This window comes from Adiantum capillus-veneris, chromosome 4, assembly GCF_014529385.1.
Source record: "Adiantum capillus-veneris isolate H3 chromosome 4, ASM1452938v2, whole genome shotgun sequence".
In the NCBI taxonomy this organism is placed as follows: Eukaryota; Viridiplantae; Streptophyta; class Polypodiopsida; order Polypodiales; family Pteridaceae; genus Adiantum; species Adiantum capillus-veneris.
In genome coordinates this window covers 169,080,228-169,101,701 of record NC_140934.1, presented here as the reverse complement: position 1 = coordinate 169,101,701, position 21,474 = coordinate 169,080,228, and the positions used below count along the sequence as shown (strand labels likewise).

Below are 21,474 nucleotides of genomic sequence, written 5' to 3'. Positions count from 1 at the left end.
ACTCAAATGATAACCGTCAAAAGGATGTATGAAAATGCTCAAGTTCACTACAAATCTACATATCGACTTTGTACCATATCGCTAAAAAAGCAAGCCAAACTCCTTTTTGATGACCACAATTAAACCTAGCAGTTTCTGTTTTGGATAAACCAAAGTGTTCCATCAAGACAACTAATCAACCAAACAAGTGGTTTACAAGGCACATAGATATGTGTAGATTTGAGAAATTACACAATATCTAACTACTTGCAACTTACGAAACTTTGACTGAATGAAATCTGCATGTCTTTTGATTCCAAGAGTCGTATTTAAAGACCTCTATACATGCACATAGATGCTGTTTTCTTTACTTGATTCTATAAAAGTTACATAACAGATCATATCCATATACATGCTCTTTTTATGTACACGATAGAGGTGTAGTTGAGTATGTATATAAGTAGATACACACACACAGGCACGAGTTCATGAAGGAGTAAGAGCCCAAACAATCATTTCTTTCCACACAAAATACACATTAGATAATAAACCAAGACCTGCCGTCTGCATCTTCCAGCTAGAGCTCCAAGAAAAGTATTTCACCGGCAGCCTACTTTTCCTGTCACAATCAAGGAAGCAAAACTTAGCTACAAACCTCCGCACAATGAATTTACTAACAAACATGCACTTACACAAGCTGTTCATGTCTTATCTGTTGAATGTGCACACGAGCACCAGGATTTGACCAGACCCATGATCTAGCTTGCCGGTAACATTACCAAGTAAAAAACCTCCAGAAATACTAGATAATAACCATTTTTCTGGTAACAACAACTCGAACATCCTCTTTTCAGTGAAATCTTGCTAGCAGATGTAAATTTGAGGCATTTGGCAACGCTTTTCACCTGCGTGTTCAGTGAACAAAACGAAGCTCAAAGCTTTCCGGCCAAAATATTCTTAAGGACACTCGGAAACATGCGTTTCAATTCTTATCAACAATGCTAGCCACTAATAGCTTATGTAGCCATGCTCTTAGCTACAAGATCGGAGAGAATGACTTCAAGACTTCTACTCGTGCTACGATGGTGTACACATTCTTGTAGCCTTTGTTTAAGAAGTGAAGCTCTTGACCTCAACAGCTGCCCATTTTCCGCATCCATCAACAGTGCGGCCGCCCTTGCAAATTGGTCCCTATCAGCAAAAGCTTCCTGTACATCCCCTCTTCTTACCAGACCCAGCTCCACCCCCACTTTCCACACATTGACCACATACCAGCAGTTGGTAAACTGGTCAAGAAAATGAGGCCATGCCAGAATAGGAACACCCATGCTCAAGCTTTCGAGCGTAGAATTCCACCCACAGTGGCTCAGAAACCCTCCTATTGCAGGATGCCCAAGAACCTGGACCTGTGGCACAAACTTCGCTACTTTTCCAAGCTTTAGTAATCCATGTGGAAGAACTTGCTTCATCTCCCACGGTCGCACCACCCACAAAAATGCCTGTTGCTTTTCCAAGAGCCCTAAACCCACCTCCTCCACCTGTCGCTTTGTCCACGACACCACACTTCCTAAGCATATGTACAATACAGATGCGGCAGCCTTTCTGTTCAGCCATTCCAAAACATCCTCAAAATCTTCTGCAGGCACCGATTCAGATGGCTGCCCTTTCGTGTAGGGCAGTGAAACAAGAGGGCCTACTAGCCACACAGGAATCTCTATCTTACTTTGCAAGACCTTGATGGGAAGACTTTCCAAGCTTTCAAGAGAATTGATGAAGATGCATGATGCCTCGCTGAATTGTTGAAATTGCTTAGTAAGATTTTCATACAAAAGAAACCTCCGGTCTTGGCCCTCAACAGATTTGACATGGTGAGGAAGATGACTGGTAGGCAAGGATGGCAATCCTGGAAGAAAATCTATTACCGGAGCTGGGGCAGTGTCAAGATTGTCTGAAAGGAAAGCAAGAAATCAAATTATATACAACCTGGAAGAAGCGCAATAACAGGGCAAAACCAACTTCACATAAGGCCACAATTTTGACATTTCTAGTATTATTTGCCTCACTATGAACTGCATAAGACTGAGTTGATGCAAGCATAATCGAGGGATTAAAATCCATCTGCCATATCCACATACAATTCAAATTACGGGAAAGCTAGTTCATTAATCCAGACAACAGCACTTTGTTTAGACCTTCAATGTCGTGCCATGACCAAATGGAGCTAAAGGCAAGCTCAAACACTAAAGTTGAAGGCCTTCCAACTGCATGGGCAGTCATGATGGAGCCCACGATAAGAAACTTAACTCTGAATCGACCACCGCGGTTCACATATCATTCTCAGCCTCCTCTAAACGACAAGGAATTTGCGGTCCATCTGATGCTGGTGAGATGTGGTCGAAGCTGCGGCTGACATGCACAGGAGTTATAAGCCCCATTGCAATCCTTATCATCTCTAAGTAAGGGCTAGAAACATAGTCTCCTAAACAGCCACATGTCTCCGTGAAGAGGGGCACATCAGCAGAAGACTACCTGAAAAGGGGTTAAACCCTTTCTTAAGGAGGTGGTCAGTGTGTCCAAAGATCGTAAAGACGGCGACTGACTGAGGCCAGAAGATGACTCCAGGCATACGTAGAGCCCGAGCCACATCCTGGGTCCAGGGGAGAAAGGCATCAGCAATTAGCAAAGAGGGAGCAGGGGAGGTCGACTGTAGCACACGGCACAGAAGCTTCTCAAATGCAGGATGAAGTTGGTCCACAGCTCTTACCAACTCTGTGGACGGAGAGATGCGGTCGAATTCAGCTGGCAAGCCATCAGGAAGACCTTCAAGGCAGATGAATCCCTCTAAACCTTCAACCTCCTCCCCTCTTCCTCCTTCATTGTTGGGTAGCTGTCTTGTTGCTAATTCATCCTCTGTGACTACGATCGTTTCCTGGCCCTGCCGCTGCTGATTCCCTCCCTCACCCTCTGCGACTAATCGTGTCCCTACTGTTTGTTGTTGTCTAAGGCGATCGCAGAAGAATTGTGTGGTGACGAATGTGACGCGAACGCCCTGTTGAAGTAAAAGGGTGGAGAGGCGTAGCAGTGGATTGATGTGGCCCAACGCTGGATACGCGCACACAACTGCATGCAGCCTCTTCGCCATTCAAGTTCCTCAAGGTGAGTGCGGCTTGCTCAAACATTCCGTTGCCCAAGCGAATGGTGCCCCCACATAAAAAAATGGGTAAATCGAAGATTCGCAAGGAGATTCTGTCTCTCTCTCTCTCTCTCTCTCTTGTAAGAGCCGGGTCGCACCCAGGTTAGTGGGGGGAGTGGAGGGAGTGGAAACCCAGAGTCGCACCCAACCTCTTTCAGAACCATGGTCTGTGGTGCCTTCTGTCGACCAACTCATGTGCTTTGCTTTCATTGGCTCAGGAATTCCTACGTCCCCGGAGGAAGCAGCTAGCCCTTAATACTCGATTAATCCCCCTCTTTTTCAAAATGGTAGCGGGGTTAGTAGAAGCCTTCGGATTCTCTCCAGAGCTTTTCGGACTTGCTGAAAATGGCGAATGGCTTCCCCCTGCTCCCCCCACTCCTCCTGGGTGCGACCCGGCTCTAATGAGCACATCAATGCCGCAACACCGACCAGCCGCTGAAGAAAGGGGCGTGAGCCCACGTGTAATCCACTTTTTTGTTGGCTGGAGGCCGAGAAGAGCTAGCGATTGACCTCCACGACTAGCCGGATCATTGCTTGGCGTCCACTCAGTGCAGCTCCCACCTTGAACATTACACTTGTCTCCTTCCTCTTCGCTGATCCTCACGGTCACCTCTCCATGTGCTCAAGACTCAGCCACAACCGACCAGCTGCTGCAGAGCTAGCCGAGTGGAGGCCGGATGGGACCATGTGCTAAGTCCTCTCTCTCTCTCTCTCTCTCTCTCTCTCTCTCTCTCTCTCTCTCTCTCTCTCTCTCTCTCTCTCTCTCTCTCTCTCTCTCTCTCTCTCTCTCTCTCTCTCTCTCTCTCTCCCCCCAAAACCCCCTTGATTGGCGCAACTTGCAAGTGGTCAAAGGAAAGGGCACTCATCCTTCGTTTCCTGGAAGCGAAGAAGGGCTTTTTTAAGAAGAGACAACTCTTAAGGAGACAGGTATCTCCCTTAGTGATGACCTCACGCTCTCGCAGATTGCTCATATGCAGGACATAATGATGCATATTGGAGCGCAAGGAAAAAAGATGAGATTGCTTTTTACCGAGATGGAAGGATGGTGATATTGGAGCGACGCTTCGCATGACAATGTGATGCCTATGTGACCACACTAAAGATAACAGTTTGGAATTGTAATGGGTCACTTCCTCTTGATGTAGGGGCATTTGAGGACAGCCTTATGGGGAGAGACATCGTCTTTTACTCAGAGACACACTAGGCACTGGGACAACTTATGCCACTGCCCACATGTGATTGGATATAGGTGGGAGACATCTTGTGAAGCAAAGACGAGATCAGAGCATAGGGGCAAAGCATAAGGAGGAGTAGGAGTCCTATTTAGAGAGGAGTTAGAGCCGCTTATGCACATTTTTCAAGTTGATGATCACGCCAGATACATGTGAGTGAGATTGAGGGTTGAGACAAGCTATTTCTTGTACATTGCTATATGTTACTTTGCTCCCTAGCACATCAGTATGTGTTGCACCTAGACGAAAATCCCTTCTCTTTGTATTAGATGAGGATGTATGGGAGTTTTCTAGGGATGGTGACATCATTCTCTTTGGGGACTTTAATGCCCGCACGATAAATAATTTTTAATGATACATCAGCATATGAGATACTAAGAGAGCTAGATACTAGTGATATGGGGCTTGACAGATGCTCATTGGATGAGTACACTGAGTACGGGAGATATCTGATGGAGATGGGGGCCTCACATAGATTGGCCATACTTAATGGCCTACAACAATTTCCCGTAGCAGTTGGGGTTACTCACAGACATGGAGCTAGCACAGTGGATTATGTCATGTCTCAGCCGAGATGTATCTCGAGCTTGTCTACTATAGTGCTTATCTTTAAGGCAAGGGACCCTATGGAGCTTAGTAACTATCTTACTATTATGATTGGGCACACAATGGTGCGGTTGTATGCATTGAGCAGTAGTTGAGCAGATGGTCAGAGAGAGCCGGCATGCGAGCAATGGGATAGGCAACTTTTCGACGAGACTTTTCTACTCTTGATCACATTCTAACGCTTAGAGATATTATTGAGGAGGGTAGATCACATGGGAGAAGGATTTAAGGTAGCTTTGTGAATTTTCGCAAAGCATTTGACACAGTGCCTAGAGATAGGTTGATGTGCAAATTACAGGAGATGGGGGTACCCATAGAGTTGATTTAAGGGATTATGGCTCTCTACAGGTCAGTGAGAGGACATTTTCGCACTCCGAAGGGGTTATTTGATGTAGTTCACTTCAGTACTGCGATGAAGCAGGGATGCCTGCTATCTCCGATGCTCTTTGGCATGTATGTGGAGGAGGTTTCTGATTACATTGAGAGGGGACGTGAAAGAGGAGCTCAATTGGCTGGGACGTGGATTCCGTTGTTATATGCCGATGATATTGTTCTGATTTCTCATTCCTTAAAGGCGGTGCTACGTAACTTGGATGCTTTACATGCATTTGCCCACTATAGTGGATTATCTGCAACCTTGGCAAAACCAAGGTCATGGCATTTAATACCACACCATAGTGGGTTAGGAGATCAACACCCACATTTTCTTATGGCCACGAGTGAGTGAGTATATGATGCATACACTTACCTTGGGATAGTCTTCAGTGGGTATTCTTTTCATTGAGGAGAGCAATTGAGACTAGATTGACCAGAGCTTATGCTGCCCTAGGCAGATTAGACTGGATGTGTTTGAAGGTTCAGTTCCAAGAACCTTGAACAAAGCTATGGCTCTTTGATGCTTTAGTGACATCATCTATGCTTTATGGAGTCCGGATATGGGGACCTTTAGTGAACCACCACAATAGATCTGGTAGCAGTGATGGGTGGATATGTATGGAGAGGCCTTTGGTTTCTATTATCTCTTGGATGATTAGAGCTAAGGCTTCAATACCACATGAGATTATGAGAGCAGAGATGGCCACATCTCCACTCGTAGTCAAGGCACTCACCAGATTAGTCTCCGATTATGGGACCGCCCAGACACATATATGCTATGTAAGATCCCCAAATTTTGGGTCTCTTTTGAAAATAAGAAAAGAAAATTCAAATGTTCGTTTTGTCAAATTTTGATTTAAGATGCTTGATTGACAGTATTGTAAGATTCTAAAGTAAAAAGCAAGGTCGTTTCCATGTTCCAATAGGTCAAACGAACGTTTGGTTCAGTTTTGAGAAAATCCGCTATTTTAGCTTTTTTTATGTTTTTTATGCTTTTAGGTGCTTTTTTGCAAAGAGCAGGGTCGGATCCTTAACCTACGTGTTCTGGGGAAGCTATGGTTCAGTTTTGTAAAAATATGATTTTCGAGTGCTTTTCATGATTTTTAGTACTTTTTAATGAAAAGCAAGTCCGCTTTTTTATTCCAGTGGACAAGGGGAACTCGTGGTTCAATTTTAGATTTTTTTTTTCTTTTTACGCTATTTTTAGCTTTACATGCTTTTCGGCATTTTTCAAAAGCAATGTGCTTTTTAGGATGACCTAAACATAAAAATATTCATTTTAGTCTCCGTCGGATTTAAAAATGACTACTCGTAGAAAAACCGGGATTAAACGGGAATTAATTTTATAAAAAGCAGTACCGTAAATACGCCGGAGCAGTACGGGAAAGTCATAATTATGTCGAGACATCACGGTGCGGCATAGTCTAGTCACGATTTCGTTAGTTGGCCGGATACTGTTAAATTTGTCAGTTTTACTGTAAAAATTGAATGGTAAGTGGGAGAGTTGACCACCAAAGGCAAAGCCTTGTTTACGCACTGCACACTACAATGCAGCTAACGAAGCACTCTAGTTTATAGACCATGTAAACTTAATTTTCTTTTTAGTTAGGTCATGCAATGGTCCTCCTATTAGTGAAAATTTTTCTATAAAGCGTCTATAGTATGCACACATACATATAAAGCTTCTTAGTTCATGAAAATTCCTTGGAATATGCCATCCTTTTATTACCTCCAACTTTGATGGATCCATTTGGATACCCGGGGGATTCACTCTATATACAAAACGGGACGCCACCTGCGAGCGGACAACTTTGATAAAACCCCTATATATGACTCATATTAGGGAATATGACCCCCCTTTCTACGCTTATACGATAATAAATACATAAAACTATCATACCCCTATCTTACATATAAAATTTAGGTCTCACATGATCTAACTAAGTAAAACTAGTCAAAGAGCGTGTAGCATAGTGACTGGCAACATACTATGGAACCACTTTTGTTGATAACTAGATGTACCCTCAATGTGTCTTAGTTTGACTTTCAAATTATGTGATCGTCAGTCTGCACTCTAGCTACTCTTCCAATTTTGACCCATCTAAAGTACTCAAAAAACATGGTTATAAAGTTGTGTTACGTTCTCCGTGTAAATTTGTATCTATACAAACTCTTTATAGCTTTCATCCCTCAACAAATGAACTATAATCACAAAACAAGCAATTGATACAAAGCAATTTATTAGTTCTTGCATGTATCTTTGTAGCTATTGACTCACACATTCGCGGGCAGACTCTTTTGGGAAGCCATGATTTTGAAACACAAAAACTTCCTCTCATTTTCTCCTTATCTCACTCCCCCACCCCCCCCCCCGGTCCCCCCCCAAAATATGATACCCCCTCCCTTATTTTTAAGCTTGGGAGATAAAGTATTGAGGGCCTACCCCTAACTTATACGCTTATGTTACTTGTAAAGAAACCCCCCTCCCCTACACTTACGTGGCGCGATAATTTTTCCATGGTGAATCCCCCGGGTTTGGATACCATCTTGAGAGATAATGTGACCTAAATACTGAATTTCTTGCAAGAAAAAATCACTTTTCTTTCGATTTATGAAAAGCCTATTCTCTCTTAGAACTTGAAAAATTACCTGGAGATGTCGCTTGTGTTCGTCCAAAGAGTTGTAGTAGATGATAATATCATCGAAGAACACTCCAGTGAAGCTGCGGTGAGACCTGGATAGCTTCTTCATCATTTGGTTGAAGGTAGCTGGTGCATTGGTCAAGCCAAAAGGCATGACAATGTACTCGTAAAGACCAAACGTAGTGCGAAATGCGGTCTTTACAATGTCCCGATCAACTATCCTTATTTTATGGTAGCCACTTTTTAGGTCAACCCTTGTAGCTTATCAAATAGGTCTTCTACTCGTGGAACGGGAAACCTATTCTTGATAGTGATCCTATTTAGTTCTCTATAGTCAACACACATACGATATGTGCCATCTTTCTTTTGCACTAATAACACGGGTGAACAAAATGGAGATGAGCTAGGCCTAACCATGCCTTTCTCAACTAACTCATACACTTGCCGCATAATCTCCTCTTGTTGAGCTTGAGAAACTCTATAAGGAGCTTTATTGGGCGGAGAACTTCCTGGAAGAAGTTCAATTGCGTGGTCGTCATCCCCTCGTTTTGCTCACTAGGGATGTCGTCAATAAAAACATCTTGGAATCCACTAAGAATAAACAACTCTAGTTCTTTTTTATTCCCTCCATTTTTAGTTGACAAATCATTAGTTTCATTTTGAGAGTCTTTTACAAATATCATATAGGCAAAAATAGAGCTCTTTATTGAATTATCAAAAGCTTCTTTATGTACAAGGGATATAGTGTGACCCAACTCGTTAGCATCTATATACATAGTCTTCTCCCTGTACGTAAAGTAAATACGCTTTTCAGGGAACTTGATGTCGACATCCATGCGATCAACCATGGTGTCCCTAAAAGAATATGAGGAGGATGGAGAAGAGGGTGACCTCTTTCTTGCCTTTTTCTTCCCTTGTTTTTCCTTCTCTACACCATCACTTTCTTTGGAAGAGGAAGAGGAAGAGGATGAAGAATATGGAGAAGAGGGTGACCTCTTTTTCGCCTTTTTCTTCTCTTGTTTTCTCTCGTCCCTCTTTGAATTATGGTGTAGAGAAGTATGCGATGGTCTTCTCCATTTAGGAAGTGTTGGAGAGCGTTTTGCCTGCCGTCTTCGTGGAGCCATCTCTGCCGAGGTGGCAGGAGACTCACTTCTATCTCGTTCTTTTGGTGGGGGCTCTACTGTTGAAACTTGAGTTCTCCTTTGAGAAGGAGATGCGTCATCGAGTAGTAGATTTTTGAGCCCTTCATACGGATCCTCTTCTTCTTCCCTTATTGGAGAGAGTCCTCTTTTGGAAGTCTCACTAGGAGGCTTCCTAGGTACTCTCTCTTCTTGGTGGGCAGTTTGGAGAATACCATGGGTACCCAATTCCTGTAGCACTTCACCTTGGAGGGATGGGATGTCCAGGGCTTGTTGTAGCCTAGAAACAAGATAGTTTACAAGCATAGGGGCATCATTAGTTGCTCTTTCATTAGCAAAATCAAAGCTATCAACATTAATTTCACTCTCTTTACTACTGTAAGCCATTCTAACAAATTTTAGGTGTAAAACTTTTAAGTGTACTTTGGCACTTCAAGCCCTAGTTGCTACTCCTCTTAACCCTTTAGAAAGGCACTCAAGCTCATGTACCCGCGGCTTGAATATCATTAATTGCAAGGAATAGAAGAGAGGGTCTTTCACCACCAAAATAGCAGCGGCTCCTGTCAAGCTTCTAGTAGCTCAATAGTGGTTAAGCCATAGGCAAGCCCCGTAGGACTCCACTATTAAGACCATAGCTCTCGATGTTGTTGTCCCATTATCTAGATGAAGTAGGCACACTGCAAGGCTGAAAAATCCCTATTCTACCTACTCAAATGCAATTTATAATACCAATTTTATAGTCAGCTTGAGGACCTTTCTTCTTGAGCAAGAAAAGAGAAACCTTGTGCTCTGATACCAATGTAACATTTAATGGGGTAGTAACTTATGTGTAGTGGATAGTGGAAATTAATATAGACATATGGAGCATTTCATTAAGAATAGATTCCTAATGAGCATAGCAAGAGTGCTTGGTTGGAGAGAGAGCAACAAAAGCATAACACCTCGTTAGAATTAGGCATGAACAATACTTCAAAAAGAGAGAGAAAGTAAGCTATTCACAACAGTTGAGGACCGGATGTACATGGAGCCGGTCCCCCCCTCCAAAATGCTTTGTATTATAGGTTTCCCCCATCAAGGGAGACATTTTACAATACAATACTTTGTGTTCCTTCAATAACTTGATGGTGCAATGAAGATGGAAGCTTCAAGCACCAAGCTTACACTTGAGAAACACAACATCAATTCCCTCACTGTCTCAGACCTAAGACCTCACACACCTTCAAAGATGGTGAGAGTTAGCAGGGTATGAGAGTAGATCTAGAGGAAGAAGAAGTATTCTTACAAGAAAGAAGTATTTCTCCTCACATGATCACTCTTAATAGCTTAGCATAGCTTAGTAATTAGCATGGTAGAGGAGATGAGTATGCATTGGAGCTTGGCTCTTAGTTGGATTTGCATCACAAAACCAAGAGTTGTTGGTGTAGGCCTCCCTTCTCACAAGCTTGGAGTAGATAATGAGCTTTCCATTAAAGCTTGAGAAGGAGATAGTCTTCTTTACTTCACACATGAGTTTCTGTGAATGTGTGTGCCATAATGCCTTGCAAAATCAGCCCCCTCTCACTCTTGGTTGACCCCTCTTGCAATTTCCTCCTCTTGGCCCCTCATTGGCTCATGCCAAGCTTATCCAATAGGAAATTAGAGGTCAAATGGAGAGCCTTGCGACAAGTGTCCCTCTTTACCCTTTAGTGAGAGTTTAGGTAATTCAAATATTGCATTTAAATCCCCATTATACCTTTTTTCCCTCTGGCCAATAGGAATTAAGCAAGCCATTGGGCTGCTTAATTCTCATTGGTCCACCTCTATGGCCATCCAATAGGATTTGAATGGGAATTGGGGGCAATTGGGCAAGGAACCTGACATGTATCTAATATTCCCTTTGTGTAAAGGGAAGCCTTGAGAGAGTGTGTGTGTGTGTGTGTGTTCTCTCCCCTCTTCTCTCTCTTCCCCTACCTTTAGGGCTCGCCGCCTCCCATCGGGGGTTTTCAATCAACGAGCAAAGAAAACTGAGCAAAATCAATTTCCGAGCAAATATGGGCAACTGAGGGCATGGTATATTGAAGAAAATAATCATGTCATGCTACATTTGACCAACACCTCAACCCAAAAGGGTTGTACATCTATAAAATCACCAACAAAGCAGCAGAGGCTTCAAATTCTCAATCTTCAAAACCTACGTCCTTTCTCCAATCACCCAGTTATAGAGACATGGAACACACGTGATGCATGGGGGACCACGATTACCTCCTGCACCAATGTGGCCTACACGCTCCTTCCTTGTGCAATTTTGTTTTGGAAATACCTTGCTCTTTTTATCTCCATCTAACCTCCTGACCATCCTTATACTTGGCACTAAGTACAACTCCACCAGCTCTAACATTGTGGTTGCACTCAGAAAATTCTCTTGCTAGATAGATCTTTAAGGTGAAGGAGTACGAGCGGAAGTGCGACGAGAGAGAGAGTGCGAGAAGAAGAGCACGACGATATGGTGAACTCGCTCTACTGTAATGTGTAGAGCATAGTGAGTTCTTATTAGGTTTTTACAAAAGAATATGTGTACATACCTGGCGGCTCGCCCACTTACCTGGGCGACCACATTGGGCTTTATACCCCAACAACCTCCCACCTAAAGTCCAATGTGGTACTTTAAGTGTGAGAGAAGCTACTATACAAGCTAATATACAAGAGATGTAGAGAAGTGATGTACTACCCTACACTTAACTGCTTGCCAAAATGCGCAAAGCTCTCTGAGGGAAGTCCTTTTGTAAGTAGATCAGCAGGATTTTCTGTGGTGTGAACTTTGACAAGCTGAAGTTGCTTATCCTCGAGCATTTCCCTGATGAAATGATACTTCACATCCACATGATTTGTCTTTGAGTGATAAACTGAATTGCGAGCCGATTGTATAGCACTTTGACTATCACAATCTAACACAGGCATCTCTTCTTTGATTCCCAAATCTATTACTAGTCGATTAAGCCAAATTGATTCTTTGCATGCCTCTGATGCTGCAACATATTCAGCCTCTGTAGTAGACTGAGTAACACAATCTTGTAATCTAGAACGCCATGATACTGCTCCACCAGCCAATGTAAAGACATACCCTGACGTAGACCTTCGGTTCTCTAAGTCACCTGCATAATTTGAGTCTGTAAAATCCTTTACACTTAGGTCTTGACTCCCATAGCATATGCGCATACTCTTTGTAGCTTTCAGGTATCTCAATATTCCTTTCACTGCCTCCCAATGTTTCTTGCCTGGGTTTGACATGTATCCACTTACTACTCCCATTGCAAATGCAATGTCTGGGCGAGTAGCAATCATTGCATACATTAAACTACCCACTGCAGACGCATATGGAATCTTATCCATTTCAGCATGTTCTTCCTCAGACACAGGACAATCTTGTTTGCTAAGTTTCACATATGGTGGCAATGGAACACTCAATGCCTTTCCCTTCTCCATATTGAAATGTTGCAAAACCTTGTCAATATACTCTGTTTGAGATAACCAAATCAACTTCTTTGATGTGTCTCTCTCAATGCGCATACCAAGTATATGACTTGCCTCACCCATGTCTTTCATATCAAACGATTTTGCCATCTTTGACTTCAAAGCTGAAATTTCATCCAAGTGCTTGGCAGCAATCAACATGTCATCCACATACAAAATAAGGATCAGCCAACTGCCATCCTTAGCCTTCTTTGTATATAGACAGTGATCGAACTCACTACGTTTGTAGCCTTGAGACAACATAAACTTGTGGAACTTATGGTACCATGCCCTCGGTGATTGTTTTAAGCCATAAAGACTCTTTAACAACTGGCATACCAAATCTTCCTTGCCTTTCTCAACAAACCCTTCTGGCTGCTGCATGTAAATTTCCACATCTAAATCACCATGCAAGAACGCTGTCTTCACATCCATTTGGTGCAACACCAAATCTAATATGGCAACCAATGCAAGAAAGCATCTCAATGTAGTCATCTTGACCACCGGAGAGAAGACTTCATCAAAGCCAATGCCTTGTTCTTGCTTAAAGCCCTTGGCAACAAGCCTTGCTTTGTACTTTGGCTGACTATCATGAGCGGTGATCTTATACCTGTAAACCCATTTACAAGGTAGAGCCTTTTTGCCCTATGGCAATTTAACTAGCTTCCATGTCTGGTTTTTATGCAGAGCTGTCATCTCTGACTGCATGGCCAATTGCCCATTCCCAGTGTCCTTCATTTGCACTACTTCCTTGTAACATGAAGGATCATTGCAATCAGTCAACATGACATAGTTCATAGATGGAACAAACCTATCAGGAGGTTGCGTGACATGTCCAGATCTACGCACAATAGGTGGCTCAGGCTCAGCCACAACCTGTGGTTCCACTCTATCCTGTCCTTCCTCCTCTTGAGCCCTGACATTTTGTCTTGCACGTGCAGGTCCATCTTCTTGGAAGACAACTCTTTTAATCTCCTCAACCCTCTCTAGTTTAGAATGATATTTGGCTTCATTAAAGTGAACATCATTGCTGCGGATAACCTTTCTGGATTCGGGATCCCAAAGTCTGTACCCCATCTCACCAGAATTACCATAGCCTAGAAAGATGCACTTTCTACTCTTTGGCTCAAGTTTGTTCCTAAATTCCTTTGGAACATGAGTATATGCCTCACAGCCAAAGACTCTGAGATGCTTGTATGAGGGAATTTTGCCTGGCCATACCATCTCTGCCACTGAATCCTTCAGCAAAACCTTTCTAGGAGATCTATTTATAAGATGAACAGCTGTTGATATAGCTTCAGCCCAAAACCCATTTGGCAGTTGTGAATTAGACAACATACTTCTGACCTTCTCTTGTATGGTCCTATTCATCCTCTCAGCAACACCGTTTTGAGGAGGATTGTAAGGAGCAGTAAGTTCACGTTTTATACCTTTTGACTCACAAAAGTCTTGAAAGGCCTTTGAGACATACTCTCCACCATTGTCAGTGCGTAAGCATTTAAGCTTCTTGCCACTCTGATTCTCCACAAGTGTCACAAAAGTTTTGAAAACACTAAACGCTTCATCCTTGTGCTTGAGAAAGTAAACCCATACTTTCCTCGAGTAATCATGTATAAATTTCATAAAGTAAGAAGCTCCCCCTAGAGATAGGTTAGGCATAGGTCCACACAAATCACTATGAACAAGTGCCAACTGTGTATCTCTTCTACTGCTTCTATGCTTATGTGGCTGCTGTGTTTGCTTACCACAGAGACAATGTTCACAGAATTCAAAATCATTAAATGACAAGCCAAGCAAATAACCAGAACGAGACAAGATTTCCATTCCCTTCTTGGACATATGTCCTAACCGGCTATGCCACAAAGAAACGTTCGGCTGGTCGGTTACATTGATTACATTTTTAGAGACATTTGATACATAAATCATGTAAAGTCCTCCAGACTTTACTCCATGTGCTACTGTCATAGAACCCTTCGATATCTTCCACATGTTCTGTCCAAAAGTGGTGACGTAGCCAGCATCATCAAGTAAACCTGTGCTGATCAAGCTCTTTGTAATTGCGGGAACATGTCTCACATTCTTCAGCGTGAAAGAAGAGCCATTCTGAAACTTCAATTGAACATCTCCAACACCTAAGATCTCATATGTCTGCCCATTGCCTAGCCGAACATGATCTTTAGTGGTCACATAAGAGGTAAACCACTCCTTGTTTGGAGACGCATGAAGTGATGCCCCTAAGTCTATAATCCAGTCACTCAGTGCATTTCCATCAGATGCTGTAAGAAGAGCTGAGTCCATTATATTCTTCAAGAAGTAGATGTCTCCTGACACTAGACTGTCATCCTCTGCAACAGTGTTTGTCACATTTATATCTTGAATCTTCACTGAGGACTTGTTCTTCTCACCATGGTCTTCTGCTTTCTCTTTGCCTTTTTCTGCTTTCCATTCTCTACAGTCTCTTTTCATGTGACCCTTCTTGCCACAATGGTAGCATTCTATGTCACTCTTGCCTTTAGCACTACGGGACTTGCTATGAGACTGATCGCTCTTTCCACCTTTGTACTTTTCTTTGGTCCTTCCCCTGACAACTAAGGCTGTTCCTTTGCCTTTGTCCATTGTCTTTCTGTTGGTTTCTTCAGTAAGCAATCTGCCTTCTACACCTGCTATGGTCAAACCATCTGGAGGTGCAGAATTACGCAAAGCTGTGCGAAAAGTGTCCCAACTTTCCGGCAATGTGATGAAGAGGAACATAGCTCTAACAGGTTCATCAAACTTGACACCTTGAGCTGACAACTGACTGTAGATGGTGTTGAATTCATTCAGATGATTGGACATAGGTGTCCCTTCTTTCATCTTCAAGTCGACAAGCTTCTTAAGCTAGTATACCTGTGAAGCTGCACTCTACTTCTCTTAAAGATCACTCAGCTTTGTCCATGCTTCATAAGCCGACATCTCATCTGCTACATTGAAGTAAACGCTTTCTGCCAAAGTCAGCATAATGGTAGAAAGTGCCAATTCATCCATTTCGCTCCATTCATCTTCGTCCATATCTTCTGGTTTTATCCCCTTGAGCTTTATAGGTTTTATCTGCTTCTTTTGTACCAACACGTGCCAAATCTGCTTCTTCCACAATGGGAAATTGGTTACATCCAGCTTCTTGATATTGTAAAGAGTAGTGTCTTGTGATCCAGCCATAGCTACGCTTCATAGTAGTTTACTTTCCTGGGAAAAATTCGGCAGAGTTTCCCCTGTAAACTGACCTCTGAACCAATATCAACCTGTCAAATGAACCAAGAAAGCTTTAGATTCTGCAGAAATTTTGGCAGAGTCTCCTTTGTAAAATGGCTCCGGTGTACTAAAAAACAGACCAAAAACAGCTCAAAAAACCACTATCTCTCTAACACTGTAAGCTGTGGGTAAACTGTCTCTCACTGTCCTGTCTCACTGTCCTGTCTCACTGTCCTGTCTCACTGTCTGCGACAATGCCTCAACAGCAGTAAAGCAAAGATGCAATCCCACGTGTCTAACTCACAGTCAATACATCCTAGCTGCTTATCTAAGGGTGCTCGAGGGATCGTTCCAAGACCTGTATCACCGAAAGGATCTCAACATTCGAGAATCCCCCAGCTCAATAAAACCTCACTTGACCCTCAACAAAGGCTGCAGTAAATATGACAATACATAGACTTCCCACAAAGTCATACATCCACAAATTTCCCAATGTATGCTATAACCGTTGCGGTGGTTGTTTGTTGCGTGACTCACAGCCAGCAAACCCTCAACAGACATACATCATCTCTGACAATACATCCCATGTGGAAGTACCTGTAATGTCAGGATGAAATTTGGAATATCAAGCAGCAAACACAAGCTACCTGATGAAGTAGTGGATGTCGCCTACAGTCTGTGTGTAGGTGCGCCCGTGTCGTATGTGACACGCCTCCAAGAACTGTGAGCCGTCCTTTGTTGTGTAGATAGCCACAAATCAGCACTCTGGAAGTGTAGATATCCTCAGCACTTGCAGTCGTAGGCCGAAACCCCAAATTTGCAGAGTCGGATCTGCACCCGCCGAGACCACGTAATCGAAAATGGCCTACGTAGAACTTTGTCGAAGCCGAACGGTGGCCGAGATGACCTCAGAATGAAATTCTGAGAACACCAAGCCCTTCTGGCTCTCCCATAGGATTTGGAGCCGTGTCTTCGCCTGTCGACTCTCACTCCAATCTGAGCATGTGACTCTGGCTACCTGCAAATGCTCTAGTTGAAGGAGTACAAGCGGAAGTGCGACGCGAGAGAGAGTGCGAGAAGAAGAGCACGACGATACGGTGAACTCGCTCTACTGTAATGTGTAGAGCATAGTGAGTTCTTATTAGGTTTTTACAAAAGAATATGTGTACATACCTGGCGGCCCGCCCACTTACCTGGGCGACCACATTGGGCTTTATACCCCAACATAAAGTCTCTTAGGATAGTTTCCTACGATGTTAAAATTCTCTTCTTCTCAGGTGCGTGCGTGTGTGTGTGTGTGTGTGCGCGTGCACGCGTGCTACTTCTATCACCCAAGTGTGGTAGATTGGTTATGCCATTTCCTTCTTGAATAACTGGTCTTGAGCAGTGTTAGAAAAAACCTGGGATATAGTGTATTTTAACCGGCTAAAATCATAAAATTCCGATTAGATTTTGAGCTTGCCTTGAAGAAAGCCCTCAAAGTTACACAAGTTTTAGTGTAAACACTGGTAAAAGCCTAAAATTTTGACCTAAAATCTGGTAGGATTTCAAGTTTGCCCTTATTTTCTTCAGTTAGGAAAAATGGATTTTTCTAGCCCGACTCTTGAGTTCAACTCTCCTAGTCGGATAGGTCTTTAAGGTCTTTCCTACTTGAAGAACAGGTCTTGAGTTCAACTCTCCTAGTCGGGTAGATCTTCAAGGTCTCCGCGTGCATCTCCCTTACCCACATGCAAAGGTCTCCCTCTTTTCACCTGCGCAATGAGCTGACTCTCCCTCTTTCCACCTACGCAATAAGACCCATCTCTCTCTCTCTCTCTCTCTCTCTCTCTCTCTCTCTCTCTCTCTCTCTCTCTCTCTCTCTCTTTCTTTTCGCCTATAGTAGGTGCTATCGTAATAAGGAGCTCACTCTCCCTCTTTTCACCCGTCGTATAATTTATCTGGCCTACCAACAACACAATTAGTAGCTGCAAGCTCTGCAAACAGGCAAGCTGCCCAATCTTAGACCCATCTCTTTCTATCTCCCTCTAATCTCTCTCTCTCCTCTCTCTCTATGTGTGTGTGTGTGTGTGTCTCGCTTTTTTCGCCTACAATAGGTGTTGCCGTAATAAGGAAGCTTGGTGGCTTCTAAATAGTTGTTTGCTATGGTACTGAGCATTTCCTGTGTTTGTGGTGGAGTCCCAAGTGCGAACATAGGGTTGAAGGTGGGCATGAAGAGGAGCTGGATTCATCTCTCTCTCTCTCTCTCTCTCTCTCTCTCTCTCTCAAATCGGCCATTGTAGGATTTACTTTAGTGGATAGAGTGAATAACGAACAGAGGCGCCTAGTTTCTGAATGCTATCATAATGCCTTTACATGCAGATACAAAAACGTGAGTGATCCTCCTGCATATAAGAATAGTGATGCGGATGATTGCGGCCCTTCTGAAACCTGTCAAAACCAGTCCGTGCCGACGCAGACTTGTTCCAACAGGTTTCGAGTCTTACAAGGCAGGTTCCTAATCAGAGTTATTCAAAGTTGCATACTCAAAAGGTTTTTTAATTTTAAAAATATTATCAACTTAAGCAGGTGTTCATATGACTTTAGTGATCATAATCTAAACCAAGCCACGACAATGCAGAACGGTTCCAACACGGGTAAGCACCACTGCCAATGATGGCGAATACGAGAACTGCTCTAGTGGAGCCTGACATTGTTGTTGTAGATTTTTTTATTTTTTGTATAAAATAAATAACTTTATAAAACTTGATTATATTAAAAAAAAAGCTCTCAGGGATGTTGGAGAATCTGACCACCTATTGTAACGGGTCCACGACATCGTGGACCCATTTTAGTTGTTGTCGAGCTTCGCCAACATGCTCGGCAATTTTTTTTGGGAAATTACCAAAGTACTTTCCAAATTTTAAAAATTCTCAATGAGTCCCTCACACTTGGCCATAAATTCCCAAAATGTCCTTCAATTTTATCAAAATTCTCAAAATAGCACTAATTAACCTTGCAAACAACTCCAAAATCTTTTCTTTTTGCAACACTTCATAGGACGATTGATTCTCCTCAATAAAAGGTGATAGATTTATGAATTTAATGGTATTGATGCCTCTTCAAATGAAATTGTTCATCAGTTTTGGATGCAGATGCCTCGATTGGTGAGCTTATTGGTGAATCATTTTGTCTAAGACACTAAATATAGATCTCCATTGTCATAAACATTAGACTATCTAAAAATTGGGGCAAATACATCCCAAAATGATGCAAGAGTATATTTTAGGAATTTCCTCAAATTTCAAGGATATTTTGGTAATTTTCCTTTTTTTCTTAATATAACTATGATCAAGTTTTATATATTCATCGAAAAATTTATCATAATTCAAGTGAAGAAAAGTCTATTTGTTTTAAGCGTTTATGAGAGTATCATGAGCTCATATTATTGGCTAGTTGAAAGTGTATGTCTCATACACGTAAAAATTAAATACTCAAACAATGAGGGTATTTAATTCTGTGTCCAGCAATTGGCAGCAATTAGTCATGGTTCCCAAAGACAGGGAAGTGCTTCCTTGACTCATGATCCTCTCTACAGTGATCAAGTCAGTTTAGTGTTTATCACCAAATATGTTTGATGATTTCGATAATCATATTGATGAGAGTGAGAGTACAGACATTGGTTGGGGTTTAGTGATTGAAGATCTAAAGATAACTAGGCAAGAAGCTACTTTGGAGCTTGTGCCTTTTCACATAGTGTTCGAGGGTTCTCCATGTGTGGATGAGGGGGATGATAGCCACTTAAACGTGGAGAGAGGACGATCTCTATGACCATCTCTACGTAGAGACCATCTCTACTTCTTTGTCATGCTCTACTACCGTCTCTTTTCCCTTATACTTTTGAAAATCTCTCCAATTCACAACTAATTTTATTGAAGGACTCACTCGCTTCTTTTGTCGCTCGAAAAAGTTGCTCGCCATCTTGTAAGACTCCTCCCATCTAGGGATGTGGGAAGACTTTGTGGTCTTCCCAAAGCATCCAATTTCCCTAAGGATTGACCATTGAACATTTCATTTGAATTTTGGAACCTAAGCTTTTTGGAAATCTTAATGGGCTGAACTTTAGGGTCTTTGAAGCCCATTGATGCACGTTGCTCTTTTGTAGATGGTCCCTCTTTGGATCCCTATTTTCCCTCCTTTGGATCCCTATTTTGACTAGTCTGCTAGCCTTACTAATATTCTAGCTTTTTCTCCCCTTGTACTTCTCCATGTTAAATGACCAGTTCAACATGAGAAAATCATTTAGGAGAATTAGATATTAGTTATTATGGCAACATTTAATCATGCAAAGTTGATGCATCATATTTGCACTTCACCTCCCTAGCACATAGAACTAGTTTTGACCTAAAAAGGTGCAAAGCAATCATACCCATGCACATGAGGCATCCACATCTATCCATAAGGTTCCATACATCATGCGATATCATTCCATCACCATAAACATGATGCAAAACAGCTCCGGCCCTTAGGTCGACCATAAACCATAAGTTCACACATATGCAAAAAACAACCTTTTGCCATTTTTGGGAGCATACATAACATGAAAATGAAAGTGTTTGAACTCAAACCAATGCATCACGCTCAGCTCCATAATATAGACGAATACTCTATCATATCACTTTCCCCATATGATACTGATACATCAAACGGTAACAAAGAAAGAAAGCCACTTTATTCATATATGTCTGTGCGGTTCAGGTTGACTAACCATATACCCTCACATGAGTTTATGGACATATAATACTTGAAATCAACTCACCAAAATAAACCATAAATCATACATAAACAGCTCGGTTAACTCATGACATCATATGGTACTCCCCCTTGGTAGCACCCCTATACGCGTAGGTAAACCCGGTTATGGAAGGATTAATAACTTGCATACCCAAGGTGATAACGGAGACCTAAATATATTTATCATCAAGTTTAATCAAAATTTTCAATTGGCTAAGTGGGTTTGCCCATCCGGTGAATCTATATAGTGGTTCTCCAAGGAGCTTGGGGTCCAAAATTTTAGTGCAGTGGACATCAAGCTATTTTTTGACCATATCTCTTAGCTCGTGCGTGATTTTCACATGACACCCAAGAGAGAAACTGTTCTAAATTGATGTTTTTTATCTCTGGTTTAAAGGGTTCGGCAGGCTGATTCATGACGGTTTGTGAGTTATGATCAAAACATTGTTCCTACCGCTTCTCTGATGTGAAACAAAAAACACTTTTTATGCACGCACATGATCATAAACACATCGTATGCATACATCAGCGTGTTAAACATGATGGAATAATCATGGGGTAACTTCATACGCAGTTGATAAATCTATACATGCACTCGTATATGAAAAAAAATCCTCTGAGAGGGTATCTTTTCAGAGAAACGACATAGAGAGAGAGAGATGATGATGGCTATGGAGTTTAGAGCTTCTCACCGTGCTTTAGAATTGATTAGGGGCTGTCGAAAGTCTTCTTCCTTTGCCGCAAGAGAGCGGTGATGAGAGCTACATAGAGGTGTTCACCACATGAGCTTCTGGAGAGATACATAGAGTTGTTCACCACAT

General features: G+C 42.4%; 1 protein-coding gene across 2 annotated transcripts; it reads right to left on the bottom strand.

Moving 5' to 3' along the window:
* Positions 1-262: 262 nt before the first annotated feature.
* Positions 263-3,180, bottom strand: LOC147460337 (UDP-glycosyltransferase 85A7-like). 2 transcript variants are annotated; one of them, XM_086511413.1, is made up of 4 exons: positions 2,509-3,180; positions 1,111-1,927; positions 672-737; positions 263-598 (listed from the first exon to the last, which is right to left on the bottom strand). In XM_086511413.1, exons 1-4 carry the CDS (start codon positions 3,119-3,121, stop codon positions 466-468), a joined length of 1,629 nt encoding a protein of 542 aa, XP_086367539.1. In that variant the 5' UTR covers positions 3,122-3,180; the 3' UTR covers positions 263-465. The 2 variants fall into 2 exon arrangements, 1 of the variants encoding a protein (XP_086367539.1); XR_015187958.1 differs by having other exon boundaries at positions 459-598; positions 672-1,927; positions 2,509-2,626; positions 2,744-3,180.
* Between the last annotated feature and the right edge of the window lie 18,294 nt (positions 3,181-21,474).

What these genes read in the sequence shown, in the direction of transcription:
- LOC147460337 (XM_086511413.1), bottom strand. Translation starts at nt 3,121, where the DNA reads ATGGCGAAGAGGCTGCATGCAGTTGTGTGCGCGTATCCAGCGTTGGGC. An exon ending in AGGGTTTAACCCCTTTTCAG is followed by an intron (nt 1,928 to 2,508) that starts GTAGTCTTCTGC and finishes CTTTCCTTTCAG; the next exon opens with ACAATCTTGACACTGCCCCA. An exon ending in GAAAATGGGCAGCTGTTGAG is followed by an intron (nt 738 to 1,110) that starts GTCAAGAGCTTC and finishes CCGGCAAGCTAG; the next exon opens with ATCATGGGTCTGGTCAAATC.